Source organism: Phytophthora sojae (genome assembly GCF_000149755.1).
Source record: "Phytophthora sojae unplaced genomic scaffold PHYSOscaffold_5, whole genome shotgun sequence".
NCBI classification, from domain to species: domain Eukaryota; phylum Oomycota; class Peronosporomycetes; order Peronosporales; family Peronosporaceae; genus Phytophthora; species Phytophthora sojae.
Window position 1 is genome coordinate 4227162 of NW_009258119.1, and position 24664 is coordinate 4251825.

At 52.8% G+C, this 24664-nt stretch overlaps 8 protein-coding genes across 8 annotated transcripts; 4 read left to right on the forward strand and 4 right to left on the reverse strand.

Moving 5' to 3' along the window:
* On the forward strand, nt 1–174 carry PHYSODRAFT_390872 (hypothetical protein; the record flags this gene model as incomplete). Its single annotated transcript, XM_009531111.1, has 1 exon — nt 1–174. A coding segment is annotated over one exon (174 nt), but the record flags the coding sequence as incomplete, so codon positions are not given.
* Nucleotides 175–1251: 1077 nt separating this feature from the next.
* PHYSODRAFT_260724 (hypothetical protein) lies at nt 1252–2463 on the forward strand (the record flags this gene model as incomplete). Its single annotated transcript, XM_009531112.1, has 1 exon — nt 1252–2463. The coding sequence occupies one exon, from the start codon at nt 1252–1254 to the stop codon at nt 2461–2463; it is 1212 nt and encodes a 403-aa protein (XP_009529407.1).
* A 7710-nt stretch (nt 2464–10173) lies between these two features.
* PHYSODRAFT_561375 (hypothetical protein) lies at nt 10174–11515 on the reverse strand. Its single transcript, XM_009531113.1, has one exon. It carries the CDS (start codon nt 11465–11467, stop codon nt 10205–10207), a length of 1263 nt encoding a protein of 420 aa, XP_009529408.1. The 5' UTR covers nt 11468–11515; the 3' UTR covers nt 10174–10204.
* A 978-nt stretch (nt 11516–12493) lies between these two features.
* PHYSODRAFT_454980 (hypothetical protein) lies at nt 12494–12667 on the reverse strand (the record flags this gene model as incomplete). The annotated part of the gene is made up of 1 exon (XM_009531114.1): nt 12494–12667. A coding segment is annotated over one exon (174 nt), but the record flags the coding sequence as incomplete, so codon positions are not given.
* Nucleotides 12668–12810: 143 nt separating this feature from the next.
* Nucleotides 12811–13338, reverse strand: PHYSODRAFT_510048 (hypothetical protein; the record flags this gene model as incomplete). Its single annotated transcript, XM_009531115.1, has 1 exon — nt 12811–13338. A coding segment is annotated over one exon (528 nt), but the record flags the coding sequence as incomplete, so codon positions are not given.
* Nucleotides 13339–14186: 848 nt separating this feature from the next.
* Nucleotides 14187–17800, forward strand: PHYSODRAFT_561378 (hypothetical protein; the record flags this gene model as incomplete). The annotated part of the gene is made up of 2 exons (XM_009531116.1): nt 14187–14369; nt 14579–17800. The coding sequence occupies exon 2, from the start codon at nt 14591–14593 to the stop codon at nt 17798–17800; it is 3210 nt and encodes a 1069-aa protein (XP_009529411.1). The 5' UTR covers nt 14187–14369; nt 14579–14590.
* Nucleotides 17801–18086: 286 nt separating this feature from the next.
* PHYSODRAFT_315862 (hypothetical protein) lies at nt 18087–19508 on the forward strand (the record flags this gene model as incomplete). Its single annotated transcript, XM_009531117.1, has 3 exons — nt 18087–18102; nt 18383–19308; nt 19371–19508. The coding sequence occupies 3 exons, from the start codon at nt 18087–18089 to the stop codon at nt 19506–19508; spliced, it is 1080 nt and encodes a 359-aa protein (XP_009529412.1).
* A 234-nt stretch (nt 19509–19742) lies between these two features.
* PHYSODRAFT_561382 (hypothetical protein) lies at nt 19743–22715 on the reverse strand (the record flags this gene model as incomplete). Its single annotated transcript, XM_009531118.1, has 2 exons — nt 19743–21741; nt 21853–22715. 2 exons carry the CDS (start codon nt 22713–22715, stop codon nt 19743–19745), a joined length of 2862 nt encoding a protein of 953 aa, XP_009529413.1.
* Nucleotides 22716–24664: the final 1949 nt, after the last annotated feature.

The following is a 24664-nucleotide window of genomic DNA, read 5'->3' on the forward strand; positions in this document are numbered from 1 at the left end:
CTTCCCGCCGCAGCACCGCAGATCAAGCCGATGGATCTGCCTGTCAGCGCGCCTTGGCCGCCGAACAGCCCGACCGAGCCGTCGCTAGAACCTGTCGTGCTGGCGGAGCTGAGGCCGGGCGTGATTGATAACTTGTCGCTATTGCCGACCGAGCTGTCGCCCACGCGCACCGACCCATTTTCTCGCTCGCGACTAGTACCGCTCGTTAGACGCAGACTGACGCTCACGCCGCTGGTGCTCGCCGATTTCGGAGTCGTCAGCGATATGTCGTCGCTGGACGTCGTCAGGCAGGTCGACCCGCCACTCGCCACGCCACCGCCGTCGCTCAACGAGATCGAGCCCCCGACCGTGCCAACGACCACTGTCCAGAAGTGCTGGAACGGCGGTGTCCTCAGCGCCAACACGGACCCATCCTAGCAATGCACCACAACAACATCCAACCTTCCTAATCCTCACTCCGTCCGGTTTTCATTCCAACCCGAAGACAATGACGCTGACACCAATTTCGTTTAGACTATTGCAATAGAGATAGCGAGAATACCTGTCTGCCGGTGCTCTTCCATCTCCAGCTCGACAAGCCTACCTTGTGTGTCGCCCGATGCCATCCGTCGTGGCCAGAACGCTGGGCGGCGCAGCGCAATCGGCCGCATTGGATGCAGGCGCCCTTGCTCCCGCGAGTACGCTCGCACGTTGCGGCCTCCCTCGCCGCCGCCACACACGCGTTAAGCCGTCGCGGCCACGTCCGGCAGCACCACGTACGCTCGCAGGTGGCGCGTTGCTCCCATTGGCCGGCAGGATACGCGACCCCGTGACGCGCCCAGGTGACGCCGCGAGCGCATCTCCATTTGACGAGGTCGGCGTGGAGAGGTCACAAGACGCAGGTGTCGCAATAGCCAGGGGATAGGTTTGATTCTTTTGTTTCATAGAACCTGTCGTTAATCATCTCCTTGCCACTAAACACGGGGGAACGTCAGCCGCGTACGCTCTCATGCGGGCCGTAAAAACTCTCGTAAAAAGCCCTTCTTACCCAGCGCAGTTCAACGTGCAGGATATCCGAGGTCGACTACGTACCTCCTGCCTGCAAGTACCGGATCCGGTGCCACAGCTCAAGTTGCTCTGCAGCGCGCACTCACTCCGCCGCCGCCCAAGAACCCACCCACCCACCTCCACCTTCCACCCCTACCCAGTGCAGTAGCAGCCATGGCCAAGCAGCACCTCGCCAAGGGCATCGGCCGCATGTCCGAGATGATCATGACCAAGGGCAAGGGCTCGTGGATCTGGACGAGCGACAACCGCAAGCTGCTGGACTTCACGAGCGGCATCGCCGTGACCAGCGTGGGCCACTCGCACCCGAAGGTGGTGGCCGCAGTGCAGAAGCAGGCGGCCACGCTCGTGCACGCGCAGGTGAACATCGGCTACCACCAGCCCATGCTGGACCTGACGGAGAAGCTGCTGCCGGTGCTGCCCAAGAGCCTGGATTCGCTCTTCTTCGCGTGCAGCGGCTCGGAGGCCGTGGAGAACGCCGTCAAGCTGGCGCGCCACGCCACGGGCAAGAGCAGGGTGATCGCGTTCCAGGGCGGCTACCACGGCCGCACGGTCGGCACCATGAGCCTCACGTCGAGCAAGACGGTGTACAGCGCCGGCTTCGGTCCGCTCATGCCCGGCGTCACGTTCGTGCCGTACCCGTACGCGCTGCACGGCCCGATCCACGACGAGGAGAAGAACTCCGAGTGGTGCCTGGAGCAGCTGCGCCTGGCGCTCAAGCAGCAGTCGGCGCCGCGCGACACGGCGGCCATCATCATCGAGTCGGTGATGGGCGAGGGCGGCTACGTCGTGCCGCCCAAGAGCTTCATGAAGGGTCTGCGCGAGATCGCGTCGGAGAACGACATCCTGCTGATCGCGGACGAGGTGCAGTCCGGCTTCGGGCGCACGGGCGACTACTTCGCCATCGACAGCTACTTTGACGTGCAGCCGGACATCCTGGCCTTCGCCAAGGGAATTGCTGACGGCTACCCGATCAGTGGCATTGCCAGCCGCAAGGAGCTGACGGACACGCAGCCTGCTGGGTCGATGGGCGGCACTTACGCCGGCAACGCCGTGGCGTGCGCTGCTGCCATTGCGACGCAGGAGGTCATTGCGGAGGAGAACGTGCTGGAGAACACGCGCGCTCGTGGTGCGCAGCTGCGCGCCGGCCTCGACAAGCTCAAGGCGTCGGGCATGTACCCGATTCAGGACGTGCGTGGCCTGGGTCTGATGCTCGGCATCGAGTTCGACCTCGCGAAGGCCCCGATAGGCACGGCCAACAAGATCTCGGCGGCGTGCCTGGACCACGGCATGATGCTGCTGACCACGAGCATCTACGAGACCCTGCGGTTCATGCCCGCGCTTACGGTGACGGAGGACGAGTGCGCGCTTGCACTGGAGATTTTCGAGAAGGCTCTGGACGACGTGTTCGCGAAGTAGACGTGTTAGGTCCTAGTAACCCGATCAATGTAATGTTTGTTATACTGTTCATTGACCCAATTGCGCTGGTGCAGTATCTCTCAACTCGCTGCAGAAGCTTGCACTTCACAGATGAATGCCTGACTGGATACCTACAAGCAACATCAGTCTCGCTTCAACAATAGTCTCGGGACAACTGTGTAATTTCAGCTGCGATAATCTACTATAAAATCGATCCCAGGGACCCAATGGTAATTTTTTTTCTAAAACGAGTTTTTAGCAATCACGTTTAGTTAAATCAAGTCAAAGGGAGGGATACTAATTAATTTCTCCATCATATTCGTTAGGTCACCTACAGTAGGTGGAACACAATTGCCGATTTTTCAGTTGATTTATTTTATTTAATAAACGCTTTGAGAAATTACTTCATATTTGTTTAGAAGCTGAAATCCTTAACAACTTAACTACATTACATAAAATACCATTGCTAGAATAAACACCGCTGGCAAAAAACAAAAATTAAACAATGAGCCTCTGTTGCTGATCTACAACGAAAGGAGAAAACAAAAAACGGTCTTGCATAATTTTTAGTATAGTGCACAACGCACTCTGTCCTAAACGAGGCTACATGATAATGTTATTACAATGCTGTATTAAATCATGTGAAGGGGCTGGCGATTTTGTAATTTTGAGTTTTTCAAATATTTAAAAACGTCCACTGTTATACGAACTTTACAGCAAGGGAATGAGAGATGTGGGTGCCCTTGTTGTATTTGTATGAAATGGGACAGTTTTGAAGAATAAAAAGTTCAAAATATCAAAACTTTCGGGATACCTGGTATGAAACTAACAACCCACCTGTACTAAAAAAATAAACTGTTTTTGTACATCTAGTCAAACATATCAAAACAGCAATTCATAAAAGGTGAGGTGAGGCTTCGCTGAAGTCTATTATGAGCATAATTAGAAATATATGCACTAGTGACGATGATTGTTTTATCGTGGTGGTCTATCATCTAGCCTTGTAAATTATCAATTTCTTGTTATCTACACAATCCAGAGCGGATATTACCGAAACTCGTTTTTCAATAAGCTAAACATTTCATATTTCGACACAAAAGGTGGTGAGTCAAGCTCTGTTTCTCTTTTACCCCCCTCTCTAAAACACAAGTGAATTGAAAATGATTCAGCCTTAAATAACAAAAAACTGGAAAAATCTAGCTGAAATTGTTTTACTTTTTTAGATTGCTTGTAAGGTTGCAAAATTTAGTTCACATAACATCGTTGCGATGTAATATTGCATGCATTGTAAAAACTCACTACCTTTTCTAATAATAGAAATAATAATGTTTTCTATCATGTAACAAATTTGACGACTCTGTCATCTTTTACTAGAGTCAGCATGATTCAGAGCAAAAACTAGGTAAAGAAACAGTTTTTTCTAACAAGTTGTCACTAAAACGTTTTCATGGCCTGGCCTGCCTGATCGTGACCTCGAGCACCTTAAAGTAATGCTTGAACTCTTCGTCTTCAAAAGAAGCTACCTGTTCACATACAAATACAACAAGGGCACCCACATCTCTCATTCCCTTGCTGTAAAGTTCGTATAACAGTGGACGTTTTTAAATATTTGAAAAACTCAAAATTACAAAATCGCCAGCCCCTTCACATGATTTAATACAGCATTGTAATAACATTATCATGTAGCCTCGTTTAGGACAGAGTGCGTTGTGCACTATACTAAAAATTATGCAAGACCGTTTTTTGTTTTCTCCTTTCGTTGTAGATCAGCAACAGAGGCTCATTGTTTATTTTTTGTTTTTTGCCAGCGGTGTTTATTCTAGCAATGGTATTTTATGTAATGTAGTTAACCCTTTAGTGTTCAAAATTATACTTGAGTTTTGTAAACTGAAGGCCCCATGGTAAAGTGTATAACATGCATAAATGCTTGGTTTTGCGCCGCACCCCGCAGCATAATATATCATTTTGCAGGAGTTTACCAAAAATTATCGCAATTATTGTTGTAAAACCTTGCAAAATGCTTGGTTTTACGCAAGTGATATAATAGGTCAAAATCAATAGAGGTGTGATTTGACTGGATTAAATTTGTAAAACCAAGCATATTGCAAGGTTTTAGGACCATCAACCACAATAGGGTTAAGTTGTAGGATTTCAGCTCTGTTGCATGTACAGCGCTACACTCCGCCTTTGTCGCGTGAGACTAAGAAGCGACAAAGACTGGCTAAGGGCTAAGTCCCACTGACCGCTCACAGACATAACCAGTGGATCTACTGTTTCAATTGCGCACATGGGAAGCACCTTCGGGACAAGTACACGTTTTTCGGGATGGCGTGCGTGGTGGATGGAGTTGGAGACAAGAAGCACCCCGCGGAGCATGCCAAGTACAATACCCATTGTGCGACCGCGCGCCCTGGATGCGGGTTGGCTGCTTCGAAGGTGGGCAGACCACCCGAATCCAAGTCGGAGCTCCAAATTCACGTATGGATGTCTCCACGACGGGTGTACTCGCCCGACGTGCACACGTAGAAGGCACAAAAATTGTCCGATAGTGCCGTGTGATAGGGCGGTGACCTGTGGCCCCGGTCTGCAGTGCGTTCATTGTTATTACTGTGTGTGGCAGGCTTGGGTTGGAGGCGACACGTAAGCTGAATTGGTTCCGGCATCAAAGATGGGAATGAATCCGAGAAAGATGCAGTCATTTGCGGGAAGCGAGATGACTAGAGAACCCAGTGCAAAAGGATCGGCCTGGTAGCGTTAAGTCCATATGAAATGTGTGGATTGCAAAACAACGAAACGATCGGTAAAATGCAGCGATGGGCTTCTCCTTGTCTCGTGTCTTCACAAAATAAAAGTCAAGACGACGACTTTCGGTATTCCTCGACCCGAAAAAGCTGTTCATGCAAGACGTGCGGTGTTACGATGGGGACGTATGTCTATGAAGGAGGCAAGGCTATCTACGGCTCTCCTTCCGCCAAGAAGTGTAGCGATTTGGATGAGCTGATCGACGTGATAAACCCAAAGTGTGTTCACGATGGTCGTGCGACTCAATCTACCTTTGGGGCGGAATAGGAACACTGCTTGACTGTCGTGCTCATTCTGACGATGGTATGGAGGACGTGGTCAACAAGCGCTGTGTGGCGTGCGAGATGAAGATGGCAAGTAAGGTGTTTCGGACGCATAGCAGGAAGTGCTACTTCAAGGAGCATCCGGACGCGCCAGATCCAATCATCGACAAAGATCCGTGAAAACGCGTTCACGGAGGAGTTGGTGATTTTTTCCCCTTCTATGAAGAGGGACTGTGCGGGTCTTCCAGACGGATTCATGCGATGTCAAGGCGTTTTCGTCATCGTTGAGATTGACGAAGAGCCGCACGTAGCCCGCGACAAGCTGGACGAAACCAAGCAAATGAATGAGGTGATTCAAGATAACTAAGGTCTCCCCAGTTGTATGGTGCTTTCGAACTCGGGCGGGTACCTGCGCAACTGTGAACAGGTAGCTTCTTTTGAAGACGAAGAGTTCAAGCATTACTTTAAGGTGCTCGAGGTCACGATCAGGCAGGCCAGGTCATGAAAACGTTTTAGTGACAACTTGTTAGAAAAAACTGTTTCTTTACCTAGTTTTTGCTCTGAATCATGCTGACTCTAGTAAAAGATGACAGAGTCGTCAAATTTGTTACATGATAGAAAACATTATTATTTCTATTATTAGAAAAGGTAGTGAGTTTTTACAATGCATGCAATATTACATCGCAACGATGTTATGTGAACTAAATTTTGCAACCTTACAAGCAATCTAAAAAAGTAAAACAATTTCAGCTAGATTTTTCCAGTTTTTTGTTATTTAAGGCTGAATCATTTTCAATTCACTTGTGTTTTAGAGAGGGGGGTAAAAGAGAAACAGAGCTTGACTCACCACCTTTTGTGTCGAAATATGAAATGTTTAGCTTATTGAAAAACGAGTTTCGGTAATATCCGCTCTGGATTGTGTAGATAACAAGAAATTGATAATTTACAAGGCTAGATGATAGACCACCACGATAAAACAATCATCGTCACTAGTGCATATATTTCTAATTATGCTCATAATAGACTTCAGCGAAGCCTCACCTCACCTTTTATGAATTGCTGTTTTGATATGTTTGACTAGATGTACAAAAACAGTTTATTTTTTTAGTACAGGTGGGTTGTTAGTTTCATACCAGGTATCCCGAAAGTTTTGATATTTTGAACTTTTTATTCTTCAAAACTGTCCCATTTCATACAAATACAACAAGGGCACCCACATCTCTCATTCCCTTGCTGTAAAGTTCGTATAACAGTGGACGTTTTTAAATATTTGAAAAACTCAAAATTACAAAATCGCCAGCCCCTTCACATGATTTAATACAGCATTGTAATAACATTATCATGTAGCCTCGTTTAGGACAGAGTGCGTTGTGCACTATACTAAAAATTATGCAAGACCGTTTTTTGTTTTCTCCTTTCGTTGTAGATCAGCAACAGAGGCTCATTGTTTATTTTTTGTTTTTTGCCAGCGGTGTTTATTCTAGCAATGGTATTTTATGTAATGTAGTTAACCCTTTAGTGTTCAAAATTATACTTGAGTTTTGTAAACTGAAGGCCCCATGGTAAAGTGTATAACATGCATAAATGCTTGGTTTTGCGCCGCACCCCGCAGCATAATATATCATTTTGCAGGAGTTTACCAAAAATTATCGCAATTATTGTTGTAAAACCTTGCAAAATGCTTGGTTTTACGCAAGTGATATAATAGGTCAAAATCAATAGAGGTGTGATTTGACTGGATTAAATTTGTAAAACCAAGCATATTGCAAGGTTTTAGGACCATCAACCACAATAGGGTTAAGTTGTAGGATTTCAGCTCTGTTGCATGTACAGCGCTACACTCCGCCTTTGTCGCGTGAGACTAAGAAGCGACAAAGACTGGCTAAGGGCTAAGTCCCACTGACCGCTCACAGACATAACCAGTGGATCTACTGTTTCAATTGCGCACATGGGAAGCACCTTCGGGACAAGTACACGTTTTTCGGGATGGCGTGCGTGGTGGATGGAGTTGGAGACAAGAAGCACCCCGCGGAGCATGCCAAGTACAATACCCATTGTGCGACCGCGCGCCCTGGATGCGGGTTGGCTGCTTCGAAGGTGGGCAGACCACCCGAATCCAAGTCGGAGCTCCAAATTCACGTATGGATGTCTCCACGACGGGTGTACTCGCCCGACGTGCACACGTAGAAGGCACAAAAATTGTCCGATAGTGCCGTGTGATAGGGCGGTGACCTGTGGCCCCGGTCTGCAGTGCGTTCATTGTTATTACTGTGTGTGGCAGGCTTGGGTTGGAGGCGACACGTAAGCTGAATTGGTTCCGGCATCAAAGATGGGAATGAATCCGAGAAAGATGCAGTCATTTGCGGGAAGCGAGATGACTAGAGAACCCAGTGCAAAAGGATCGGCCTGGTAGCGTTAAGTCCATATGAAATGTGTGGATTGCAAAACAACGAAACGATCGGTAAAATGCAGCGATGGGCTTCTCCTTGTCTCGTGTCTTCACAAAATAAAAGTCAAGACGACGACTTTCGGTATTCCTCGACCCGAAAAAGCTGTTCATGCAAGACGTGCGGTGTTACGATGGGGACGTATGTCTATGAAGGAGGCAAGGCTATCTACGGCTCTCCTTCCGCCAAGAAGTGTAGCGATTTGGATGAGCTGATCGACGTGATAAACCCAAAGTGTGTTCACGATGGTCGTGCGACTCAATCTACCTTTGGGGCGGAATAGGAACACTGCTTGACTGTCGTGCTCATTCTGACGATGGTATGGAGGACGTGGTCAACAAGCGCTGTGTGGCGTGCGAGATGAAGATGGCAAGTAAGGTGTTTCGGACGCATAGCAGGAAGTGCTACTTCAAGGAGCATCCGGACGCGCCAGATCCAATCATCGACAAAGATCCGTGAAAACGCGTTCACGGAGGAGTTGGTGATTTTTTCCCCTTCTATGAAGAGGGACTGTGCGGGTCTTCCAGACGGATTCATGCGATGTCAAGGCGTTTTCGTCATCGTTGAGATTGACGAAGAGCAGCACGTAGCCCGCGACAAGCTGGACGAAACCAAGCAAATGAATGAGGTGATTCAAGATAACTAAGGTCTCCCCAGTTGTATGGTGCTTTCGAACACGGGCGGGTACCTGCGCAACTGTGAACAGGTAGCTTCTTTTGAAGACGAAGAGTTCAAGCATTACTTTAAGGTGCTCGAGGTCACGATCAGGCAGGCCAGGCCATGAAAACGTTTTAGTGACAACTTGTTAGAAAAAACTGTTTCTTTACCTAGTTTTTGCTCTGAATCATGCTGACTCTAGTAAAAGATGACAGAGTCGTCAAATTTGTTACATGATAGAAAACATTATTATTTCTATTATTAGAAAAGGTAGTGAGTTTTTACAATGCATGCAATATTACATCGCAACGATGTTATGTGAACTAAATTTTGCAACCTTACAAGCAATCTAAAAAAGTAAAACAATTTCAGCTAGATTTTTCCAGTTTTTTGTTATTTAAGGCTGAATCATTTTCAATTCACTTGTGTTTTAGAGAGGGGGGTAAAAGAGAAACAGAGCTTGACTCACCACCTTTTGTGTCGAAATATGAAATGTTTAGCTTATTGAAAAACGAGTTTCGGTAATATCCGCTCTGGATTGTGTAGATAACAAGAAATTGATAATTTACAAGGCTAGATGATAGACCACCACGATAAAACAATCATCGTCACTAGTGCATATATTTCTAATTATGCTCATAATAGACTTCAGCGAAGCCTCACCTCACCTTTTATGAATTGCTGTTTTGATATGTTTGACTAGATGTACAAAAACAGTTTATTTTTTTAGTACAGGTGGGTTGTTAGTTTCATACCAGGTATCCCGAAAGTTTTGATATTTTGAACTTTTTATTCTTCAAAACTGTCCCATTTCATACAAATACAACAAGGGCACCCACATCTCTCATTCCCTTGCTGTAAAGTTCGTATAACAGTGGACGTTTTTAAATATTTGAAAAACTCAAAATTACAAAATCGCCAGCCCCTTCACATGATTTAATACAGCATTGTAATAACATTATCATGTAGCCTCGTTTAGGACAGAGTGCGTTGTGCACTATACTAAAAATTATGCAGGACCGTTTTTTGTTTTCTCCTTTCGTTGTAGATCAGCAACAGAGGCTCATTGTTTAATTTTTGTTTTTTGCCAGCGGTGTTTATTCTAGCAATGGTATTTTATGTAATGTAGTTAAGTTGTTAAGGATTTCAGCTTCTAAACAAATATGAAGTAATTTCTCAAAGCGTTTATTAAATAAAATAAATCAACTGAAAAATCGGCAATTGTGTTCCACCTACTGTAGGTGACCTAACGAATATGATGGAGAAATTAATTAGTATCCCTCCCTTTGACTTGATTTAACTAAACGTGATTGCTAAAAACTCGTTTTAGAAAAAAAATTACCATTGGGTCCCTGGGATCGATTTTATAGTAGATTATCGCAGCTGAAATTACACAGTTGTCCCGAGACTATTGTTGAAGCGAGACTGATGTTGCTTGTAGGTATCCAGTCAGGCATTCATCTGTGAAGTGCAAGCTTCTGCAGCGAGTTGAGAGATACTGCACCAGCGCAATTGGGTCAATGAACAGTATAACAAACATTACATTGATCGGGTTACTAGGACCTAACACGTCTACTTCGCGAACACGTCGTCCAGAGCCTTCTCGAAAATCTCCAGTGCAAGCGCGCACTCGTCCTCCGTCACCGTAAGCGCGGGCATGAACCGCAGGGTCTCGTAGATGCTCGTGGTCAGCAGCATCATGCCGTGGTCCAGGCACGCCGCCGAGATCTTGTTGGCCGTGCCTATCGGGGCCTTCGCGAGGTCGAACTCGATGCCGAGCATCAGACCCAGGCCACGCACGTCCTGAATCGGGTACATGCCCGACGCCTTGAGCTTGTCGAGGCCGGCGCGCAGCTGCGCACCACGAGCGCGCGTGTTCTCCAGCACGTTCTCCTCCGCAATGACCTCCTGCGTCGCAATGGCAGCAGCGCACGCCACGGCGTTGCCGGCGTAAGTGCCGCCCATCGACCCAGCAGGCTGCGTGTCCGTCAGCTCCTTGCGGCTGGCAATGCCACTGATCGGGTAGCCGTCAGCAATTCCCTTGGCGAAGGCCAGGATGTCCGGCTGCACGTCAAAGTAGCTGTCGATGGCGAAGTAGTCGCCCGTGCGCCCGAAGCCGGACTGCACCTCGTCCGCGATCAGCAGGATGTCGTTCTCCGACGCGATCTCGCGCAGACCCTTCATGAAGCTCTTGGGCGGCACGACGTAGCCGCCCTCGCCCATCACCGACTCGATGATGATGGCCGCCGTGTCGCGCGGCGCCGACTGCTGCTTGAGCGCCAGGCGCAGCTGCTCCAGGCACCACTCGGAGTTCTTCTCCTCGTCGTGGATCGGGCCGTGCAGCGCGTACGGGTACGGCACGAACGTGACGCCGGGCATGAGCGGACCGAAGCCGGCGCTGTACACCGTCTTGCTCGACGTGAGGCTCATGGTGCCGACCGTGCGGCCGTGGTAGCCGCCCTGGAACGCGATCACCCTGCTCTTGCCCGTGGCGTGGCGCGCCAGCTTGACGGCGTTCTCCACGGCCTCCGAGCCGCTGCACGCGAAGAAGAGCGAATCCAGGCTCTTGGGCAGCACCGGCAGCAGCTTCTCCGTCAGGTCCAGCATGGGCTGGTGGTAGCCGATGTTCACCTGCGCGTGCACGAGCGTGGCCGCCTGCTTCTGCACTGCGGCCACCACCTTCGGGTGCGAGTGGCCCACGCTGGTCACGGCGATGCCGCTCGTGAAGTCCAGCAGCTTGCGGTTGTCGCTCGTCCAGATCCACGAGCCCTTGCCCTTGGTCATGATCATCTCGGACATGCGGCCGATGCCCTTGGCGAGGTGCTGCTTGGCCATGGCTGCTACTGCACTGGGTAGGGGTGGAAGGTGGAGGTGGGTGGGTGGGTTCTTGGGCGGCGGCGGAGTGAGTGCGCGCTGCAGAGCAACTTGAGCTGTGGCACCGGATCCGGTACTTGCAGGCAGGAGGTACGTAGTCGACCTCGGATATCCTGCACGTTGAACTGCGCTGGGTAAGAAGGGCTTTTTACGAGAGTTTTTACGGCCCGCATGAGAGCGTACGCGGCTGACGTTCCCCCGTGTTTAGTGGCAAGGAGATGATTAACGACAGGTTCTATGAAACAAAAGAATCAAACCTATCCCCTGGCTATTGCGACACCTGCGTCTTGTGACCTCTCCACGCCGACCTCGTCAAATGGAGATGCGCTCGCGGCGTCACCTGGGCGCGTCACGGGGTCGCGTATCCTGCCGGCCAATGGGAGCAACGCGCCACCTGCGAGCGTACGTGGTGCTGCCGGACGTGGCCGCGACGGCTTAACGCGTGTGTGGCGGCGGCGAGGGAGGCCGCAACGTGCGAGCGTACTCGCGGGAGCAAGGGCGCCTGCATCCAATGCGGCCGATTGCGCTGCGCCGCCCAGCGTTCTGGCCACGACGGATGGCATCGGGCGACACACAAGGTAGGCTTGTCGAGCTGGAGATGGAAGAGCACCGGCAGACAGGTATTCTCGCTATCTCTATTGCAATAGTCTAAACGAAATTGGTGTCAGCGTCATTGTCTTCGGGTTGGAATGAAAACCGGACGGAGTGAGGATTAGGAAGGTTGGATGTTGTTGTGGTGCATTGCTAGGATGGGTCCGTGTTGGCGCTGAGGACACCGCCGTTCCAGCACTTCTGGACAGTGGTCGTTGGCACGGTCGGGGGCTCGATCTCGTTGAGCGACGGCGGTGGCGTGGCGAGTGGCGGGTCGACCTGCCTGACGACGTCCAGCGACGACATATCGCTGACGACTCCGAAATCGGCGAGCACCAGCGGCGTGAGCGTCAGTCTGCGTCTAACGAGCGGTACTAGTCGCGAGCGAGAAAATGGGTCGGTGCGCGTGGGCGACAGCTCGGTCGGCAATAGCGACAAGTTATCAATCACGCCCGGCCTCAGCTCCGCCAGCACGACAGGTTCTAGCGACGGCTCGGTCGGGCTGTTCGGCGGCCAAGGCGCGCTGACAGGCAGATCCATCGGCTTGATCTGCGGTGCTGCGGCGGGAAGCGTCGCTCTGAAGTGCTACGTCCGGCGCGAGCAGACCTTTGTCTGTGGCCAGCGGCGCGTCCTCAGCTGTCGTGCTGGTGGGGCTATCTCGCCGCGGTCCGGCGACACGCACACCGTGGTTGCCGCAATAGTACTCCTATGGACTAAGCTGAATTCACGATAGCGCTGTTCGCATCTTCGACATCAATCGGGTAAAACGTTGCTGTGTACGCTTCATCGCAGCTAACAGTATTTAGTATCACGTCGCGAGTTGCATCCGACGGATCCACGAGTATTTCGGAATATCCCTCCGATTCTTTCACGCCAAAAGACGACGCCTCTCCATCCATTAGCATTGCCAGCTCGGTGCAGTACGTCGATCCTCCCAAGAACAATGTTGGTTCTCCAAGCTCTGAATTCCGCAAAACCAATGCGTCGATCCACGACCAGAAGAAGGATACATTGGTGTCACTCAAGTAAATCGAGAACAGCATCGGAGAGAGGTTCGGAACATCGCGGGGCAGCTCCACAATGTCAATATCACCCAGTATCAGATATGCTATGCTTGGGATTTCAAAGATGTCTGGCGAAAGCTCGGTGATTGGGTTTCCAGTCAGCGAGACATAGTAAGGCTCTAGCCGGATCAGCGCCGGTGGCACGGAAGTGAGTTGACTGTGCTCGATGAAAACTATATAGCTGATTAAGGGTATACCAACGAAGGTGATAAGCTCAAGTATGCAGTCTCAAACGAGACTAGCGAACCGCCTGTGAGCTTCGCTTCGTCGGGATAGGACCAGTAGCAGCTATCTCGGGATAGTAGGGCATTGTGTTCATCTAAAAGTAGTTCGTATTGCGAAGTTACTGAAGCTTGATTCGACCATGAAACCATGTTAGAGTACGTAAAAAACCCGCCTTTGCGGAAACTGTCACTGTGAGCCGAAACGATTCAAGAATGCTTTCTGTGCAGGTGACCTTTTCCCTCCACCTTGATCAAAGCAACCTGACCTGCTTACATCGGATTCAGTCGACGTCGTGGCTGCAGGGTCTTCAATTTTCTTCGGCTGGTCGAGGATATCTTCTTTCTCTGTGCGCGGACTGGTTGCGTCGATTGCTAGACGAAATCAACCGGTGCCCAACTAACCGGTATGTCTGCTAAGGCAGTGAAATTGCTCCATGCATAGGCCGCAAAGCGATGAGTAACTGCAGTAGTCGTGGCAATCGCTTCAAAGGTGTCGATACCGTCGCTTGCGTTTGGAAAGCACGGATAACGCCACTTCAGCGTCATTGCCGTGGACTTATTATATTAGATGCCTTACTCTGCTGCCTGCGATGCCGGAGCCGGCTTGTTACTCAGTTGCTCATACAGCTCTACGATCTGCAGTCCAAACCCCCAGTTCAAACGACATTAAAACTCAACGGAAAACACTAGGAAAACATTGTTGGACCACCAAAGCATGCCGCTATGCAGACACCACAGTGCTGATTATTTTAGTGCAATGGTGCGCCACCCACCTGCGAGATAAACTGCTTCTGCTCCTTCAAGAGCTGCGCCGTGGTATCCGCGCCCGTGACGCTGGCTCCTCGCCGGCGGTTGGCCGCCAGCGCCGCCGCGATCTTCTGCGCGTTGTTGTCCACGCACTCCACCAGCTCCTGCACGCGCTGCATCTCGTCGGGCACCACGTCGCCGCGCAGCAGCAGCGCGTTCAGCAGCGTCCGGCTGCCGGTCACGAACTTCTCGGGGCCCTCCGACATTTACAACACAAAAGGAAAAGTGTACCCCTAAAAGTTACACGACGTATCCTTATCAGACCTGTTAACCCACTTTAATGACAGTACCCCCTCGTGTACCCCATACAAACTCCAAGTCAATCTTCCCCAGATCCATCTCACAGGGAGAAAACCCCAGCTTCCGCACCGACCGACACCCGGCAGCATCGGAACGACATGTCGGCGGATCTGTTCGCGGACTGGAAGAAGGAGGAGGAGTCCTTCGACTCGCGCGGGGGCGGCAGCGGCGGCTTCGATGGAGGCGCCGGCATGTACGAGTCTCCGTACGGCGCCGGCGCCGCCTCCGCCGACACGTACGGCGGCGCGGCCGACACGAGCAGCAACGACGACTTCGACTTCGAGACTGTCGGCGACGACGCGGAGGGCGCCGGCCAGGAGGAGGAGAAGCCCATGTTCGAGCTGCGCGAGCACGGGCTCAAGGTCTCGCGGCGCAAGGGCTTCACGCTCAGCTGCATGGGCGTGGGCAACGGCGTGCTGGCCATGGGCTCGCAGGAGGGCATGCTGCTGCGCTGCACGACGGAGGCCACCGACAGCTCCGGCACCGTCGAGGAGATCATGATCGAGCCGCGCGTGGCCATGTCCAACGTGTTCATCGACCCCACGGGCGCGCACGTGCTCATCTCGATGGAGAACGGGTCGAATTTCTACCTGCACACGGGCAGCACGCGGCCCAAGAAGATCATGAAGGCGCAGGCGCTGCAGTTCACGAGCGTGGCGTGGGACCGGCAGTCCGGCACGCCCGAGGCCTCCGAGCCCGTGCTCATCGGCACGGACTCGGGCGCCGTGTTCGAGGCCGAGTTCGACGGCGGCAAGGAAAAGTCCTTCAAGAAGGTGTACCAGATCTCCAACCAGGGGCCCATTGCCGGCATCGGCTTCGAGCACTGGAAGCTGCCGTCCGGGGACTTGCGGTACTACGTCATGCTCACCACGTCGGCGTCGGGGAAGAGACCCACGCGCATGTTCCAGTTCATTGGCGGCGGGGCTGGAGGCCTGGAGGGGATGTTCAACGAGTACACGAGTCCGGACAAGTTGAGGTTCCAGGAGCTGCCGGGGGATGTCACCACGGCGGAGCTGAGGTTTTATGCTAAGCAGGAGCGGGAGCGCGCCAAGGGCTTCGGAGTGCTCACTGGTGAGGGCGTGTACCATGGAGAATTCGTGTTCGGACTGTCGAGTACGATGGAGAACGTGGCCACGGGAACGGGCTTGTTGGCGTACCCCGGTAAGCCCGAGAAGTCGTCGGGTAGTCGTGGCTCGTGGACGCCGCCCATTTCCATGGCGGTGACGCAGTACCACGTCATTCTGTTGTACGCGCGCCATGTGCAGGTGGTGTCCAAGTTGAGCGGCGTGGTGGTGATGGAGGAGACCTTTGACTCGAGAGTGGGTAACGTCCACGGTATCACGGTGGATGACACGTTCAACACGGTCTGGATCCACTCCAACCGCCGCATCCTGGAGGTTGTGATCGCTGATGAGGACCGTGACGTGTGGAAGCTGTTCTTGAGCAAGGCGGTGATGGGCAATGGCGACGACCGGGACTTCGAGCAGGCGCTTGGTGTGTGCCGCAATGGCTGGGAGCGGCAGCGCGTGTTGACGGCGCAGGCGGACAAGCTTTTCGACAGGGGAGAGTACGACCGTGCCGCTGTCATCTACGCCAAGACGACGCGCTCTTTTGAGGAGGTGGCGCTGAAGTTCTTGGAGAAGGAGACTCGCGACTCCCTCCTGCTTTTCTTGCTGCAGAAACTCAAGAGCTTGGGAGGCGACGAGAAGACGCAGAAAACGGTGCTGTGTTCGTGGATTGTCGAGCTGTTCTTGGACAAATTTAACGTACTCAAGGGCAGCGCGCAGGATGTGGACGCCCACGCGAACTTGCTGTTCGAGTTCAAGCAGTTCCTGCAGGACCAGAAGACCCACCTCGACCCCGCCACGACTTTCAATTTGATTTCCAGCCACGGTCGACCAGATGAGCTTGTCTTTTACGCTACGCTTATTGAGGACTACGAGAAGGTGATTACATACCACGTGGACCGTGGTGAGTATGGAGCTGCCATCGAGCTGCTGCGTAGCGTGGAGACGTCGAAGGTCGAGGAGCTCTGGTACAAGTACTCGCCTGAGCTGATCATCCACAAGCCAAAGGAGGTGTACGAGGCGTGGCTCGAAGCTGCCACACTGAACCCGACGCGGCTTATCCCGTCTATTGTGCGTCATGTGCACCAAAAGAGCGGCGGGGGCAGCGACCCAGCCAGCAACACGACCAAGAACCGATCGGTGTTGGATATGGCTATCCGCTTCCTGAAGTTCGCCATCAAGCAGGGCAACCGGGACCCCACGATCCACAACTACTTGCTGTTTTTGCTGGCCAAGCACCCCGATGAGCGCTTGCTGATCAGTTTCCTGCGCAAGAAGCACAATGGCAAGCATTTGTTCGACATTGCCTTCGCTCTGCGGCTTTGCACGCAGAACGAGAAGAATCGCGCCTGTATCTACATCTACTCGGCCATGGGGCTGTACCAAGACGCTGTTGAGAAGGCCCTCCAAGTGGATGTGAAGATTGCCAAGGAAATGGCGAGCATGCCTGAAGATGACGAGACTCGCAAGAAGCTCTGGACGCTGATTGCCAAGCATACTATTGATGCCGGTGGTGAGATCAAGGATGCCATGAACATCCTCAAGGAGAGCGGTCTGCTGAAGATCGAGGATATCCTGCCGTTCTTCCCCGACTTTGTTCTCATCAACGACTTCAAGAAGGAAATTTGCGAGTCCCTTGAGGTGTATAACGACCGCATTGAGCAGCTCAAGGAAGAGATGCAAGATTACACGCAGTCTGCAGAGCTGATCCGTGCAGACATGCAGAAGCTGCGCAAGCGTTGCGCAGTGGTGTCGGGCAACCAGCGCTGCGAGCTGACTGGCCAGAACATTTTGGGCAAGGAGTTCTACCTCTTCCCGTGCTCGCACGCCTTCCACGCGGGCGCGTTGCGTCAAGAGATGCAGAAGCACCTCAACAGCTTCCAGCGGCAAACGGTGAAGCAGCTTATCCAGAAACTCAACGAGTTATCTACAGAGATGCCCGCGAGCACGAACTTCTTCCAGCGGCCGCTGTCTGCCTTCCCATTCCTGAACTTGTCCTCGAGTGAGAAGGAGGTGATGACGCCTGGTGCAGAGGGAGGCAGCGCTGCGGCCACGGCGAAGGCAAAGAATGCTGCCAAGGAGCAGTCGATTGCGCAGGAGCGGGAGATGGTGCAGCAGAAGCTAGACGAGATCATCGCATCCGAGTGTATTTTCTGTGGCGAGGTCATGATCAAGTCTATTCACACGCCATTCATCACACCAGAGGACGAGGAAAATGAGGGCAGTGAATGGGCCATTTAAGCATGCAGTGGAGCTTGGAGTGAGCACGCTTGCACATGACAGTGAGGAGTTTTGAGCAGTTCCGGAACAGAAGTAAAGGACCGCTGACTGTGCAGGTAAACCCGCAGGCTTTTCAAATGAGAGGAAATATGTGTTGAGCTTTATCTGTCAGCGCTGCGGACTTTTGCTGTTATTTTTATCGGGTGCTTGAGTGAGTGCAAGTTCATTGATGCCATCAGAAGTCTCGAAGGAGGAAAACAACAAGCGATGCCAGCCCACGAGCATGCCCCGGCAACCCATAGGCGCAATGGCCTGCAGCCCGAGTAAGTGTTGCGATCGTTGGAGCAAAATGAAGTTTGTGACGGAACTGATATCGGCACGCTTGCTCTAGGCCACCAGCCCCGTTAGTCCGAGGTTCTACTGACGACGTCCGGAAGCGAATGAGTGATATTTACGGCGAGATCGAGCTGAGCTGGCGCAATGGTCAATTTCACCTGCCGCTCAAGTTCGTGGACTTCCACAAAACAGGTAACAGGAACCCATGGGTTAATCTACCCGCTGTTTGCGCACCTACTCATTATGTCTTGAATATTCCCACTGCAGACGTCATGTTTCTTTTTGTTCGAGCGGCCATCGGCTACTCGTTGGCGTTCGTCAAGGTGAAAACGCTGGAAAAGGAGCTCGTGCAAATGTTACAGGAACGAAAACGCTGCATCGACAACGAGGCGAAAGATCGTGATGAAGACGACCAGCAATCGCAGCAACGAGCCATGGGCGTAACAGACCTCAAGGACCGAATCAAACGGGCGATGGAGACGCAGAAGAGTTGTGCGCGCTCCATGTCTGCCACGTACGCCCGTCTGGTGCTACACTGCAGCAACTTTGAGAACCACAAAGAGGACGAGCGCTTCTTCGAGTGCGTCTACTTCTTCGTATGCTCGGTGGTGAAGCTTGGGGTGGTTACAGAGTACTGGCGGCCGATCGAAGTAGAGCTGGGATTCCTCTTTCGCGGAGCTCAATTCAGTGCCAACATCAAGCTTCATGCAACCACCGCCTACCAGGACGGACATGTGCAAAATACCTCCACCGAACCCCAAGATTCTTCAAACTCCTCGTCGCACTCGGGTGCAAGATCTCTTCTGGCAAATATTGCGAATATCGGCGGTATCTGTCCTAACAACAACAACTCGGGTGTTAACGCCACCAACTCCGGGGCTGCTGGGAGCAAGAAGATGCAAAGTCTGCCGGCTGCGATTACGAAGGACAACGCAGAGCGCTTGAAAGCTGAGCCTGGAGCCGTGGTCTTTGAGGTGCCCAAGTCGCGCATCTCACACTTCGCTCCGTCGGTCCCGGTGCGTCGCATTGTGGCAGAGCTACAAGCCACCAAGAATCGTGCAGCGCGCAACATGGAGCTCTCTCAGGCACTTCGGGATCGTATTCGTACACAGCGCAGTGAAGATCGCCGTTGGCAACTTGAAGCTGTCATGAGTCCACGTCACAGTATGGACCTCGACGCGCTAGATGCCGAGGTATCTGCAGTGACGGATCCTGCGACCGCAGCGCCTTCTACTCGCGCTATGAATTTATTGAGCCCCCGCATCTCCATGAAGAGCACGTACACGACGCGTTCACCCGCGCTGAACCACCTGCTGCCAGCTACGGAGGAACGTGTCAAGCTTGCTCTCAAGTACGTACTTTCACATCGCTCTCTGTACATGCAAGTTGCTAAACCAAAGTTTGTGCTTCGAACAGGGGCTATGAACAGGAACTACAGGAGCATCGGAACTCGATGCGTGCGAGTAGCAAAAGTGCTAGTGTTCCGACCCGAAGAAGTGAATCCCCTGGCCGCGAACTCTGGCGAAAGTAGGGAAGATACCAAACAATTGTACCTTATTCATATAATTATTCCTTACAACCAGGGGAAGTTTGAGTTTCGTGACGGTCTCGAGTTCACGGTAGCCCTTTATTTCCATCCGAAGCCGGAGTGAGAGCTGGCCATTGACCGGCGCGCTGAGGCGCCTGGTGGTGACGATGGGGCAGTTCGAGTACTGGTCAATGAAGAGCGGCGCGTATCACCGCTAGTCTTTGGCGTGCCCACAGCGGATCTAGTCGCAGATCTGCTGGGGGTTCTGGATGGGGTTGAGGCTGCTCGATTCAACACACGGCTGGCTCTGCTATCTGTTGATGACACAGAAGATGGAGACGACGCTGGGGGAGTGGACGAACCCACTGCTCTATCAGACTGCGGCCTCGTGAGCCGGCTTGCGGACGCTCTCTGTCTCGCTGAGGCTGGCGTCGCCGGCGACCCTGCTGGCCGAGTCCTAGAAGGAGGGTGCAATGGAACTCGACCCTCCGACGTCGGGGCCTCCTTCGTTCGCGTAGATCGAGGTGTTGCCAGCCCAGACATTGAACGCGTCTGAAGAGTAGACAAGGACTTGCGCCTTGAGTCGTTGTCTACAAGTCTGCTAGCAGTCGTTGCCGAGAGCGACTTGCGCCGCACCTCGGGAGCCACCACCTTGTCCCGATAAGTGGCAGACAAAGATTTACGTCGTTCCTCACGCTCCAGCATCGATTCGGGTCGGCGCAGTCGAGACACTGCAGAAGTAGGAGTAGCTGGTGCTTGGGTTCGAGTTGCTCCTGACCCACGCGGTGATGCTGCCACTTGTGGTCGTCGTACAGTCGAGCGCTGGGATGTGGATGCCGCTGGCTGTGCGCTTCGTACACGTCCGGATCGTGCTGACCGAGCTGACGTCGCGGACGAAGCGCTTCGACTAGACTTGGCTGAAGGCGTGGGGCTTGGCGGTCTCGACGGTGACGGAGATCGATCCTCCGGTGGCAACTCGTCGTGGTCCAGCTCAGCAGGGGCCTTATCTCCACGCTGTCTGCCACCGAGGAGCCACAGCTGCCGCTCCAGCGCTTCCTTGCTGCTCTGCGCTTCGCGTAGTTCATCTCCTTGCTGTTGGCACTGCCGCTGCAAGTCGTTCACTTGAGTCTCCATAGCAAGCGTCTTCGCTTCGAGGGCACGATTCTCTTCTTGCAGCTTGAAAAGCGCGCCACTTTCCACACTAGGGCGCACAGCACCCATCTGCACCTGGCTGACGCGAGCACCAAACTGCAGCGAGCAAGTCGTTTCCTCCATGTCAGCTGTATCGGGACTCAGCTGCAGCATCATCAGCGTCTTTGCTTGTCCTGACAACATGTCGCGCAGCATGTACGTGAGCTTCGAGTTCCGGTACGGCGTATGCTTCGCCTTGTGCTGCAGCGCGTAGACCACGTCTCCGAGCGCCGCCAGCGACTTGTTAATGTGTTGGGTTTCACGCAATCGATCACCCTCCACTTGACTACGAGAAATACGCTCCGAGCCAGCCAAATCCACCAGACACAACGTGCTGGTGCGCATCTCACGGGTCTCGCGGTGTTGGCTATCGAGGTGAAGGAACACCAGCGCGTGGGAGCGACTACTTTCCAGGTTCATCTTGGTAGCAGCAATATTGCGGTTGGCGTTGCCATCACGCATAACCGCATCCACCTGAGCGTAGCTGTTAACGTCGCGCGCAGTGATGTCCGTCTCGTTCTTCGCCACTGCATTCTTGCCAGCCCCGCAGCTGTCCTCATGAAGCAAGTCCAGAATCTGGTCGTTGTAAATCTCCACCATACTCACACGAAGCGTGTCCAAGTACGTCATCTGGCGCTTATTCACCATAGAGAACACTTGCTGAAGCGCGCGCGGGATCACACCCGCATTGGCGTGCACCGTAAGCCCATTGGCACGGTGTTCCAGCGCTCCTTGGTCATTCCCCACCATCGTATGTGTCTTACCCGATCCAGTCTGTCCGTAGGCCATAATGCACGCGTTATATCCATCCGTAAACGACACAACCAGCGGCTCAATCTGCGCGTACACGTCCGCCTGCGTGCTCTGCGGTCCAAACACCTGATCAAAGGCAAACTCCTTCCCAGAGCTCGCAATCAGCAAGTTATTCGGTCGGGGCATCACCAACGCCGGTGAATTCCCGTCCTCTCCGCTCTCCTTCCCGGGCCTCAACCGACAGAACACCCTGATCCTGCCCGACAGTTCATAGTACTTCTCCGCCATGGTCTCCCTCTCCTTCTTCTCGGCCAGGTAGCTCTGCTGCAGCACCTGTTCGCGTCTATTAGCATCCTCCACCACCATAGCCATGGCGTCCTCCACCGTCAGCGCCGCTTCGTCGCTATCGTCCTTCACCTGCTGCTTCACCATCACCAACTCCTGCTTCAACGCTCTCAACTGCTGCAGCGTCTGCATGGCCACGTTCTTCCACTTGGACACGTCCCCACCCAAGTGCAGCGTCTGGTACCTCAGCAGCTCGTTCTCCTGTAGAATCTCCTCCACATCCACGGCCTGTTGCTCCGCCTGCTCCAGCTGCACCCTCAGCGCCGTGTTCTCCTCCGTCAGACTGATCTGCAGCGCCTTGGCGCCCTTGAGCTTCGTGTGCAGCCGCTTGCGCTCGTACTCGAGCTCCAGTAGGCGGCTCTGGAAGGCCGCGAGCGAGTCCCCAGCTGCTGCTGAGGGCTGCTCCCCGCCTACGGAGCTGCTGGAGCCCAGGCGTTGACGCTTCCGGGTCTCCTGCTCCTTGAGCAGCTGCGTGATGCGCTCCAGCAGCTCCTCGGGCGGCAGCTCCTCGTACTGCGGGACGTGCACGGCCATGGCGTCGAACTCGAGCTGGGACAGCACCAGGTTCACGTACTCGTTGGTCGCCGCCTGCTTGAGCGGCACTTGGATGACATTGCGCCCGAAGATGACGCGGTGCGCGGTCATTTGGGGCGGCGGGAGCAGCGGGTTCGGGTCCTCAGCGGCTAGTAAGGCGTCTAGGGAGGACGTGGAGGACGTGGAGGACGTCGAAGATGGCGCCGGGGACAGCGACAGAGGCCCAGAGGCCTCCACGGACGACGGCATGGGGTCGGAGAGAGGGAAGGACGGCGCCCGTGGGAATGGAGGGACGTGATTGGTGGGAATTCTAGCGGGGTCTGTGCTATGGCAGTTATTGGTGTAGGTTGAAGGGAACTGTTTATAGAGACAGAGGCTGTGTAGCATTCGAGGCCCGAGGGGGAGATTGTCTGGGTTGGAGAGTAAGGTGCAATAGTTGCTGTGTGGAGTGCAAGTCGAGCGTGGCAGTTTTGGGTTTGCAAGTCAAGCGTCGTACGATCGTGGAGGCATTTAGCTGGATATGTAGCCATCTCAACTGGACTTGTGTCTCTTCACTTCGAGGTGTTGGAATGCCGCATAAGACTCACATCTGTCGCTGACAACCCATGGCTCTTAGATTGATAGGACTTCTGCTTTGGGTTTTGGCGGGAGGTGCAAGCTCTTGATCAGTTTTGGTTTGCTGTTCGCTCCAAAGCCACCTACCCAAGCTGTGATCCGAGATGCGCGGAGACGACAAATGTACAACCCCCTCCATCTCGTCAGCGGATGCGCCAGCAAGCGTGCCTTCGACCAAAGAAGAGTCGGCCGCGTCTTCGCCTGCCTCAAGTTCACACTCAACAATCAGTGACATCGCAGTGGCGGAGTCCAATTCCAACAACGCAAAAGGCAGTCGGAAACTCAAATAGCATTGCCACTACTCCAAGTGTACTGAAACTAGCGTGGTTTCCGTGTTACTCGTAGAAAATACTCACGTCGAGAACACAAGTGGGAGTGCGGGCCCGTGCGCCAGAGTGGGGCTTGTTTGAATACTTCGTATTGATTATGGCGGTGGTGAGCGTTGTTGCCTCACTACTGATACCTCGAGAATGGATCCCTCGATTGCTGTGGCTTTTTGCCATTTTCGGTCTGATGAAAGACCTCTGGAACCTTTTCGGCCAGCTGGTACAAGAAAATCGCCAGCACATAAGTGATGTACTCCTCGCTGAGCTTGTTGCTAGCTACAGCTTATCTGCGCGCACGAGAATCACTTAGCGTACCAGTAGATATGTGTGATTCCAGTGGTAGCCCACCACACATCTCTATATAACATTTCGAAAAACACATTTCACCGTATTCGGAACGCTATCCATGGCACATTTTACCATTACCACACAAAAGCAGTTCGTAATTCATCTGGTAATGCTACCGCTAACGCGTATTCAGCTACCAACCTGCCAACGTCTCGGCGACCGACGACGTAAACGGGCGTAGGACGATCAAGGTGGTTTAGAATTCGTTAGTTTAATCTAAGTGAATACATCTCACCCCTGCAGCCAAAAAAACAAAACGTCTCGGCAACCACACCACACTCTCGTGCGGCTCACTTTACAGCATAAACATATCGGCAAGCGTACGAGAAACGGCACAGCATATTTCTTAATGTGGTGAGCAAACGTTTGAGCGCAGCGGAGAATGTACACTGTGGTTTTAAATTTTAAGGAGAGGCCCTGAAGTGCTATCTTTCTATTTTGCACAGCAAGCCACAAGATCAATCTCATTCACGTCTCTCAGCGCGACTTCTGTCACTAGCAACCCATGGGGAGAGGGTGGTGCGACCTCATTGCCACTTTCTATTCTACTGTTCGCTGCCAACACGACCAAGATCTTGATACTTGAAGTACAAGATGAGTGGAGACGGCACTTCCGACTCATCGGGAAACGCACTGTCAGCAAGTGTGCACTCGATCAAAGTGCCGTCTGCGTCTTCATCTGCCTCAGTTGTGTGTTGATCATTCAGTGCCGAGACGTCCAATTCCAGCAACGCAGAAGGTTGCCAAACTTATATTATGGCGTTGTCGTTGTAGTGAAAACTGAAACTAATGTGATCTCCTTGTCTTCTTTGTATCATAGGACACGATCGCATCGAGAATTCACCTGGGAGTGGTTCATGTATGCGAGAGTGGGGGCAGTCTGAAAGTTTCCAAGTCGGCGTTCTCTCG